At 49.7% G+C, this 10,097-nt stretch overlaps 1 protein-coding gene across 1 annotated transcript; it reads right to left on the bottom strand.

Moving 5' to 3' along the window:
• Positions 1-3,337: 3,337 nt before the first annotated feature.
• On the bottom strand, positions 3,338-9,590 carry Asb16 (ankyrin repeat and SOCS box containing 16). The gene is made up of 5 exons (XM_042674032.1): positions 9,290-9,590; positions 7,710-7,977; positions 4,472-4,964; positions 4,036-4,149; positions 3,338-3,532 (listed from the first exon to the last, which is right to left on the bottom strand). The coding sequence occupies exons 1-5, from the start codon at positions 9,588-9,590 to the stop codon at positions 3,347-3,349; spliced, it is 1,362 nt and encodes a 453-aa protein (XP_042529966.1). The 3' UTR covers positions 3,338-3,346.
• Between the last annotated feature and the right edge of the window lie 507 nt (positions 9,591-10,097).

Raw genomic sequence — 10,097 nt, 5'->3', positions numbered from 1 at the left:
TGCAATTATTTTTCTAAAACAACATGTAGGAGTTTGGAGTTTCGTTGAACTACTGATTAAAGTATAAGTGATGCAGAAGGGAAAAACAGAAGCAAAGACCTTGGGAGTAATTAGCACCAAGTGAACAGTATTTAGCACTGAGATCAAGAAATAGTAAATTATCCTATGGCCTCTTCCCTTCAACTTCTTTTCTAGCTAGTGACCTCCAGAGCAGCTGATTTATTTGAGTAATTAATATAGATTAATTTAACCTGTTTTTGTACTTAAAAAAAAAATGTTTATGGTGTCTACATGCCCAAGAAACACTCTAGCACTAAGCTGCATCCCAGCATGATTTTATTTGGTTTTAGATGATCTTTCTTCATTACCCAGGTTGGTTTCTAACTTCTAAGCTCAAATGATCTTCCCATCTCAGCTTCTGGTATAGTGTATACCACTAAGCTGTACAACACAGTATTTTTTTTGTGCCATTCCTGGGGCTTGAATTTAGTGCCCAGGCACTATCACTAAGTTGTTTTTTGTTTTGTTGCTCAAAGCTAACACTCTACCACTTGAGCCACAGCTCTGACTCTGGTTAAATATAGATAAGAATTTCAATGACCAGGCACTGGTGGCTCACATCTGTAATCTTAACTGCTCCAGAGGAGGCTGAGATCTGAGGATCATAGTTCAAAGCCAGCCCAGGCAGAAAGCTTTATCTCCAATTAACCCCCAGCAAATCAGAAGTGGAGCTGTGGCTCAAAGTGGTAGAATGCTAGCCTAGGGAAAGAACTCAGCGACAGCGCCCAGGCCCTGAGTTCAAGCCCCACAACCACCACCACCACCACCAACAACAACAACAACAAAAAGTCTCACTGAGTTAAGAGTTTCCTTCCTGGGCTGGCTTTGAACTATGATCCTCAGATCTCAGCCTTCTGAGTAGCTAGGATATAGGCATGAGCCATTGGCACCCAGTGCAACATTGTTTGTTTTTTTTGTCATTCATGGGGCTTGAACTCTGGGCCTGAGTGCTGTCCCTCTGCTCTTCATCTCAAGGCTAGTGCTCTACCACTTGAGCCACAGTGCCACTTCTGGCTTTTTCTGCTTATGTGGTGCTGAGGAATCAAACCCAGGGCTTCATGCATGCAAGGTAAGCACTCTACCACTGCAACATAGTATTTTAATGGGTCTTCCCTTACTTATTTTTATGATGTTTATACAATGTTTGCTTTTCTGTAAGTTATTGAACTTGTATTTTTATATGATTATGTGCAATATGATGGCTGTATAATGGTGATTATCTAAATCCTAGATACTACCTTAACTAAATCTGTATAGACAGGTGCCAGTAGTTCATGTCTGTAATTTTAGCTCTTAGGAGGGTAAGATGTGAGGATCACAGTTTGAAGCCAGCCCAAGCAGAAAAATCCTCACTCTTTATCTCCAATTAACCAGAAAAGAGCTGGAAGTGGAGCTGTGGTTCAAGCAGTGGAGCGCCTGCTTATGAGTAAAAAAGTAGTGAGTACAAGGCCCTGAATTCAAGCCCCAATACTAGCACTTCTGGCTTTTTTAGTGCTTAAATTGAAGATAAAGAGTCTCATGGACTTTCCTGCCCAGAGCTTAGAATTACAATTCTCAAATCTCAGCCTCAAAAGTCACTATGATTACAGCGTGAGCCACTGTCCCTACTTTCCTCCCTTGGAAAATTGGTTTCTATCATAAAATAATCATTCTAATCATGTGTATCTTTTTTTGTGTATTTAAATAGGTATCTTGAAACAGAAAGGCTGGTTGACTGGAGTTTGCCTGTGAAGGGGTAGAAGTGTCCTGTGTTTTCCCCTGGAGTGAGGCTCCTACCTGGCCGGGGACTAGGGAGGATTTCCTTTTCTCTCAGGCTGTTGGTTCTGTGAAACTAAAGCCAAACTTTATTCAGTGAGGAGAGGCTGGTATTCTGCTGAACCAGGTCAAAGACTGTCTTGTGCTGGTGAAAGGGGATCTGTGCCAACAGGAGTCCCTAGAGGAGAGACTGGTGTAGAAGCTGTAAAGCAGGCTTCAGATCTCTGTCTCTGCTGTGTCTGCTGGGTGACTCCAGCTGGTAACAGTAGAGAGTCCAGGATTCCCTAGCAAAAGAACAGGCCAGCAGGCTGCCTGGTCCCTTCTCTTCCCTCCTGCAGTTGCTACAGTAGTTTCTGGGGGCTGGGCAGGGAGGCTTGTATTCTGTAACTTTCTTTCCTGTAATAGAAACACTTGCTGAGGGCATAAAAGTTGGAAGCTAGCCAGGCACTGGTGACTCAGGCCTGTAGTCCTAGCTACTCAGGAGGCTGAGATCTGAGGATCACAGTTCAAAGCCAGCCCTGGCAGGAAAGTCCATGAGACTCTTATCTCCAATAAACCACCAGAAGTGGTGCTGTAGCTCAAAGTGGTACAGCACTAGCCTTGAGCTGAAATGCTCATGAGCAGTGCCCAGGTCCAGAGTTTGAGCCCCACTGAACAAAAAAAAAAAAAAAAAAAGTTGGAAGCTATAGAAGAGCACAAAGGGAAACTGAACATGAGCCACACTTCCATTCTGTGCACAAGTCCTTTATTTGCATTCATAAAGCTTGCTTGCCCTGAAATGCTTTCTCCTAAAGATGAATGGTGGTACTTCAGACTCTGGGACGGAAACAAGAAGTAAGATGCGGGGAGGCAGTTGGTTCTGGTCCTACAGCCATGGGTTCTCAAAGACCACTGTACAGTATTCTACTTGAGACACCATGGGCACCCAGGGGTGAGCAGAACTCATCCTAAATGTCCCAGCACTCATGGATTTACAGAGATGTTTGTTGAAGGAATACAGCCCCAGTCTCTAGCCTCATACAGGCAGACACAGGCACTTCAATTAGCACCATGCCAAAGGCAGGCTATTGCAGGATGGTTGTCAAAGGAAGAGATTGTGCTGAGTCTTGAGTTCAAATCACACTTGACCCGATCAAGAAAAGGTGGGCTTACCCAACAAGGGAACTATGCCTTTGAACACGGAAGCAAAGGAGAGCAGGTCATCACAGGCAGCAGCTGGTGGCCAGCCTGCTAAAGCCGATTACAGCACCTTGGAAGGGAGAAGGCAGTGTCTAGAAGCTTGTTTTGTTGTTTTAATGTAGCCCAAGCTGGCCTTGAACCCAAGATTCTCTTGCCTCTGCCTCACAGTTGCTGGTATTGCAGGTATGCACCACTACAGGTAGATGGGTGGAACAAGTTACACGGGCAGCAGAGGAGAGAGGCAACAAAGGTCATCAAGCCAGTGGCTTGGGTGGATAGGAAGGCCATCCAATCTAGCATGAGAGGGGTGGTGGGGAAAATGGAGAAAACTTGTCCTGGCCTGCCACAAGGCTCACTGGATGCGCCCCTCCACGCGCAGCAGCAGGTACTCCTTGAGGACTGAGGGCAGTGGGAGGCAAGTGACCACCTGCCGGCAGCGGCTACCCAACTGAGCACGCACAGCTAGGCGGGCCAGGTGCTGTAGTCGTCTAGGCTGGTTCATCATGCTCAGAGCTGAGCTGTAGAAGGCCTCGTGTTCCTGGGGCAAGAGGGAAAGAGGGTCAGTCAAGCCCCAAACCGTTGACTCTGCCTTCCACATCTGGGGGCAAACCCAATGCTGGGATCCTTAGGTTTTATAAGATGCAGCCACCTGGTATTTGGTCCTTCTGAAGGGACTCCACTTCGAAGCTAGAGGCCCTGCCATGGTAATTGGATTGGGCCTAAACCTCAGGCAAACCTCAGGGAAGGGCCTCAGCTATGTTCACACAGCAGGTGTACTGGTACAGTGCCTACCAAGTCAGAGCTGCCTGCTAAATGGGCTGCAGCAGGTGAGGGAGACTGGACAGGTATGGGATTACAGGTCACCCTGTGCTGCTGGGAGCGGAGGCCAGGACCCCAGGGGTTTCAAGCTACCTGTTCCCTCCGCTCCCACGCCCAGCCTCCTCTGCCTCCTCCCTGAAGCTCCTCTGGAGGGAGAAGTCTGTTAATCCACCTTCCTCCTCATTCCCCCTTAGGAAACTCTCTGTCCCAGGGTGCACATACCTGCCACAGCTCAGGGAGCACTGCCTCCACCCACGAGTCACAGGATGGGACGCAAGGATAAGCATTAAGCAGGACTTCCAGGGCCCGAGGGAAGTTGGCACAGTGTTTCAGCATCTGAGAATCAAGAGCGTCTCAGGAGCGCCAACTAAGGGGCGCCGCAATCCCAATCAGCTCAGCCCCCTCACTCCATCCATTCTGGGGACTAAGAAAAGTCTGAGTCATTCTGTCTCAAACTGTTGGGCCCCATCTCCAGAGCGCCCCAAGCCTCTTGGCTCCAGAGTTTATGTGGGAGCTCTTCCCCCTTGGGTACCCTTCTCCCCAAGGCCTTGATACACCTCTAGCCACTGATGGTGGGCTCTCGGTTCCCTTGGTCCTTTCCCTTCCCCAGGCTCTCCCACCCAATAGGTATCTCCTTTCTTAGGCCTTTCCGACGTACCTCAGGGCGCACAGGCTGGGCCCCATAGTCCAGCAGAGCAGCGAAGAGGACTTCGGGCTCCCAGTTTGGGGCGTCCTGGACTGCCTGCAGCGCGCAGTCCATGGGTGTGTGGCCTGCCCCGTTGCGGGCTCCAGCGTGGGCCCCGTGGCTCAGCAGCAGCGTGGCCAGGCCCCCGCAGCCATTGGCACACGCGTTGTGCAGCGGCGTGTGCTGCTTGCGCCCGGCTGCCCTAGGATCAGCCCCAGCCTCCAAAAGCCGGCGAGCTGTGGCCTCGTGCTGCCGGCCGGGACCCGGGCCCTCAGCCCCCGCACACGCCGCGTTCAGCGCCGTCTCGCCCTGGCTGGTGCGCAGGGCCACGTTGGCACCGTGCTCCAGGTAGAGGGCCACGTGGTGCTCCAGGCCGCGCGCTGCCGCCACGTGCAGGGGCGTTACGTCACTCTCCTTCGCGGCCAAGTTCACCATCACTCCAGCCTCCAAGAGCAGCTTGGCACACCTGGGGACAGGCGCAAGACCCCAGGGAGAGCCTGAGGGCCCAAGACTGGGGCTGAGAGGCCCTCAGCCTGTGGCCACCACCTCTTTCCTTCCCACCCCTCTGCCTCCCTTGAGGTCCAGCCTGGTGTTGTGCAGATCACAAAGACACCAGAGTTGGAGGGCTACCCAAAGCTTCAATTTGCAGATAGAAAAACATTCTTCGCCCAGAAACATCTCAGGCAACAATCAGAAATACAGCTGTTCAAATAGCTGCATCAGACTCACTCCTTCCAAGGGTCAGCCCTGAATCCTCATTGATTTTTTTTTTTTGGGGGGGGGGGGGTCCAGTCATGGGGCCTGAACTCTGGGTCTGGGCGCTGTCCCTCAGCTCTTCAGCTCAAGGCTAGCACTCTACCACTTGAGCCACAGCGCCACTTTCCGGCTTCTTTTTTGCTTATGTGGTGCTGAGGAATCGAACCCAGGGCCTCATGCATGCAAGGCAAGCGCTTCTACCACTGAGCCACCTTCCCAGCCCCTTGTTGTTGTTTTTAATAAATTTAATGTGGTTTATTTTGATGATGCTGGGGGTGGAGCACTTCTCTGAGCTACACTCCAAACCCTCCTTAGTCTGTGGTCTCCACTGTGCCCTATGAATTACAGAATGTACCTTCTGAGGCACAGGAAATTAAAACCGATGAGCTAAGAAGAAACAAAAGTTCTATTATTGTCTTCCTGTCCCCAAACCTGAAGACCATTCTTTTAGAATAGCCATGATCATTCAGGGAAAGGAAGAGACTTCTCCACTTTTCCTGTGAGAACACAAACCAAGCAAACCAAAAAGTGTTTTAGAGATCATGTTTCAGTCTCAGAGATCCTGGAAGAATTATAGGGCATATACTAGTGCTGCAAATATGCAGCATTGCCTTGGGGGATGGGGGGGGGGTAAAGAAAACATTCAGTGAACCAGATTAATGATGATGAAACTGACCTTCTTAATTAAAAACAACATGAGCAGGGTGGGTGCTGGTGGCTCACCTATAATCCTAGCAATCCATGAGGCCAAGACCTGATCTTGGCAGAAAAGTCTTAAGAAATTGGTCTGGATGCCTGATTAAAATAGTAGAGCTCCGCCATGAAATAGCTGATAGTTTGGATCACTCCAGAGTGGGAGAGGAAAGGGGAAAATAAGGATCACTTTGGGGTCCATCAGTAAACTAGATCTAGTGGGGGTTTGGGGGGGGGGGGTCTCCAGCATATAGGCTATGGAGTATCTTGAATCATTACCTTCCAGCCACGTCTATTCACTTGCCAAAATGAAACCCTGTTATGCTGAGTCCAAGAAACTATTGATGATTTTTTTAAAAAAATGACAGCTGGGTATTGGTGGCACTCACCTGTAATCTTAGCTACTCAAGAGGCTGAGATGTGAGGATTGAAGATCAAAGCCAGCCTAGGCAGGAAAGTCTGTGAGATTCTTATCTCCAATAAACCACTCAGAAAATGGGAAGTGGTGCTGCGACTCAAGTGGTAGATGGCTAGCCTTGAGCTGAAGGACAGTGCTCAGGCCCAGAGTTCAGACCCCAACACACACACACACACACACACAAAAAAAGGCAAGAGCGCCAGGCCACTTCAGCATTTAGGAGCTGAAACATGAAGATAGTGAGTTCTAGGTCATCCTGGCTACATAATGAGACCCTAGCTCAAAATCTTTTTGTTGATAGGGCTTGACCGCTGGGCCTTGGCACGTCCCTCAGCTCTTCTGATCAAGGCTAGCACTCTACCACTTGAGCCACAGTGCCACTGCTGATCTTCGGGTGGTTAATTGGAGATAAGAGTCTCATAGACTTTTATCACAAATCTCAGCCTCCTGAGTAGCTAGGATTACAGGTGTGAGCCACTGGTGCCAAGCCCTAACCCAATATCTTTTTTTTTTTTTTTTTAAGGGGGTGTCCCGTCATGGGGCCTGAACTCTGGGCCTGGGCGCTGTCCCTCAGCTCTTCAGCTCAAGGCTAGCGCTCTACCACTGAGCCACCTTCCCAGCCCCCCAATATCTTAAAAAAATAAAATAAGCTGGGTTTGGGTGGCTCACTCATACAATCCTAGCTACTCAGGGGGCTGAGAGGATTGCAGTTCAAAGCCAGCCCAGTCTGGAAAGTCCACATGTCTAATCTCCAATTAACTACACACAAAAAAAGTTGGAAGTAGATTTGTGGCTCAAGTGATAAGAGTGTTAACTTTGAGCAAAAAAGCTTACAGACAATGCACAGGGTTTAAGCTCCCAGACTAGTGGGAACACACCACAGACCAACAACAAAAACTAAAAACATAAAAAAGTGGGGGGAGGGAGAGAAGACACAATAGAGGCTCATGCTGAGGCTGGAAAACTCATGGGCAGATCTTTCTGATGCCCATCCACCTCAAAGCAAACGAATTTGGCTAAGAGATTTCACAGGGAATCTGAGACAGCAATTAGATACACAGAAGCTCAGTGGTAGAGCCCTTGCTTAGCAAGTATGAAGACCTGGGTTCCATCCCCAGTACCACAAACACAAATAACACAGGACTTCTGACTCATCAAACTTTTCTGAGCCTCATCTATGGAGTGAATTTTGTCTCCATATAAAAACACAGTGCTTCAGGAACCACAAAAATGTATGAAGTTCTCCCTTCTGAGTGTGTGAGCTGGACGAACACACACAAACACACACAGACACACACACATGTGCATGCTCTCCTCAAAGCATCCCAGACCATGAGCACCTACTGCAGGGACTCCGGAGTTGTACAGAGATGCAGGGGTGTCATGCCCTCCTCTGACAGCACATTAGCCTTGGCACCGAAGGTGAGCAGCAGCCTCACACAGTCAAGTTGGGCTTGGGCGCAGGCCTCGTGCAAGGCAGTGCGGCCCCCAACCCTGGAGTCCAGCTGAGCTCCCTGCATGATCAGGTGGCGGGCGCAGTCTTTGTAGCCTCTGGCTGCAGCGATGGTGAGGGGTACCGTCTGCTTGGTCTTGGGTGTCAGCACCCAGAACCCTGAGGAGAACAGGCAACACTGGGGATGATGTGTGGGACTGGAGGGCAGGCAGGGCAGGGGTGGCAGCTGGTTTTACAGCTGCCAACTGCCACTGGCCTTTCCACTGCATGCATGGCTTGGTAAGCACAAATACTGCCAGGCTGTACCTGTGGAGAGAGTTCACTCGAGCCCCAAATTGGGAGCGTGAAGTGAAACAGCCTTTTAGAACAGTTCATCAACCTGTAATAAAACAAGGCATGTTCCCCAGAACTGCGTAAAACAAAACCATCTATAGTATGTGTCATAGAAGAAAATAAAAATGGCTCTATAAAACCACAAGGACCCACTAAATAAAGGCAGTGCATCCAGTTAAGGAATACTCAGGGTCTTTGAGTGAATCCAACATGGTTTCTGCTCTTCTTGGCCTTGGATGTGGGAAGGTAGTCCTGCATGGGTGGGCCTGGAACTGAAGAACAGAACTAAGTCCTAGGACAGTCCTGGGGCAACATGGTGCCATTAGAAACTGGGAAAACAGAGGATGCAAGATACGGGGGAAAAAATCAAGTTATTACAATTGCATGTGGCTGATGTACACATCTGAAATCCCAGCACTCAGGAGACTAAGGCAGGAAGACCTTGAGTTCAAGACCACCCTGGGCTATATAGCAAGACCCTGTCTCAAAACAAAAATGAAAGGAGAAAAACTATGCACTGGGGGTGGAGTCCAGTGGAAGAAGGTGTACTGATCAGTCCCTAGCACCAAATAAATTAAAAATTGCATGTGGAGTTAGTAGAATTTAATTTCAGGAAAAGAAAAGCTCATGTGGATATGTTTTATTTTTTTGGGTCCGGTCATGGGGCCTGAACTCTGGGCCTGGGCGCTGCCCCTCAGCTCTTCAGCTCAAGGCTGGTGCTCTACCACTTGAGCCACAGCACCACTTCTGGCTTTTTTCTTTTTGCTTATGTGGTGCTGAGGAATCAAACCCAGGGCCTCATGCAGGCAAGGCAAGCGCTCTACCACTGAGCCACCTTCCCAGCCCGCTCATGTAGAAATGTATACAGCAAAAGCAAAATTCATATCAGACTATAACTTTCTATGAAATTAATATATGTATATAATTGTCAATTAAAATTTACAAGTTATGTATGCATGTTGAAAGAATATAATGGTAATTTTGAAGACATACAAACCACTAACTCTGCCTTCTCTTCTGTTTACAAGAGAGCTAGGATGGAGGCAGCAAGGGATAGCCTTAGTCTAGGGTCTTTAGGGAGGGGATGGGGCTTGGACTCTCCCCCCTTCCACTCCTTGCCCACAGTGGTGCTCCCTACCCTGTTCCGCTGACCAGGCCAGCTGGTTGTTCACAGTCTCCACAATCATGTTGGCAGCCTCTTCATCTTGGAACAGGGCTTGGACCTGCTGCAGGTCACCCGAGAACAGGGCATTGTGGACTGCAGGGTCTCGGCAGGACTGGCGAGGCCTCATGAGTCGAGTCCTGGGACTGGAGAGGCTCCGGTGGCTCCGGCACTGCTGGGCAGCAGCCCTGCGCCGGTCCTCCCACTCCAGCCACTCACGCTGCAGGCGGAGGGCACGCAGTGTGGAGGAGGTGAAGGGGAAGGTCTCCCCTGCCATGAGGAGGGGCCCAGGGGTCTGGACAAGTGGCACCTGGGCAGAACCTTGTTTCTCCACCTGACTAGCACCCTTGCTCTAGGAGCCGCCCTGCCCCCTCTTCTGAGCAGGAAAGGAGCAGCTGAGGCTATAAATAAATAAGTCTTCTACTGCTCTGGTAAACAGTTTTCCCAGAGTCATGATCCTGGTGCAGAGATGGTGCCAGGCCAGCTTCTCCTGCTGGTACCCTTTATCTGCACAGGACGCCCTCAGCTGGACCCCAGAGTCCATATTTCCCAGTCCTCCTGACTGAGCCCCCTGGGTTGGCAAGGCTGGAGGCAAGCCAGCCATGGGATGAAGAGCCAGGAGGAAGGAGGGACCTCTACCCTTTGTGACCTGGGTGGGAACCTAGGTTGGTCCTCGTAGAGCAGAGAATTCCTCAGTACCCGAAGTAAAGGAGGTCACGTGAGATACTGAGAAGGTGAATGGTTTCCTAGCATTTACAGAAATAGAATCATTGCACATAGGTAT

The sequence above is a fragment of the Dipodomys spectabilis genome, unplaced genomic scaffold (genome assembly GCF_019054845.1).
Source record: "Dipodomys spectabilis isolate Male_0828 unplaced genomic scaffold, ASM1905484v1 ptg000018l, whole genome shotgun sequence".
In the NCBI taxonomy this organism is placed as follows: Eukaryota; Metazoa; Chordata; class Mammalia; order Rodentia; family Heteromyidae; genus Dipodomys; species Dipodomys spectabilis.
The sequence above is the reverse complement of the archived record's forward strand: the minus strand, read 5'-3'. Positions and strand labels throughout refer to the sequence as shown.

Coding starts and splice junctions, on each gene's coding strand:
- Asb16 (XM_042674032.1), bottom strand. CDS start 9,590: ATGGCAGGGGAGACCTTCCCCTTCACCTCCTCCACACTGCGTGCCCTC. Junction 7,978..9,289: donor GGCCTGGTCAGCGGAACAGG/GTAGGGAGCACC, acceptor TGTTCTCCTCAG/GGTTCTGGGTGCTGACACCC. Junction 4,150..4,471: donor CCCAGCCTGTGCGCCCTGAG/GTACGTCGGAAA, acceptor CTTGATTCTCAG/ATGCTGAAACACTGTGCCAA.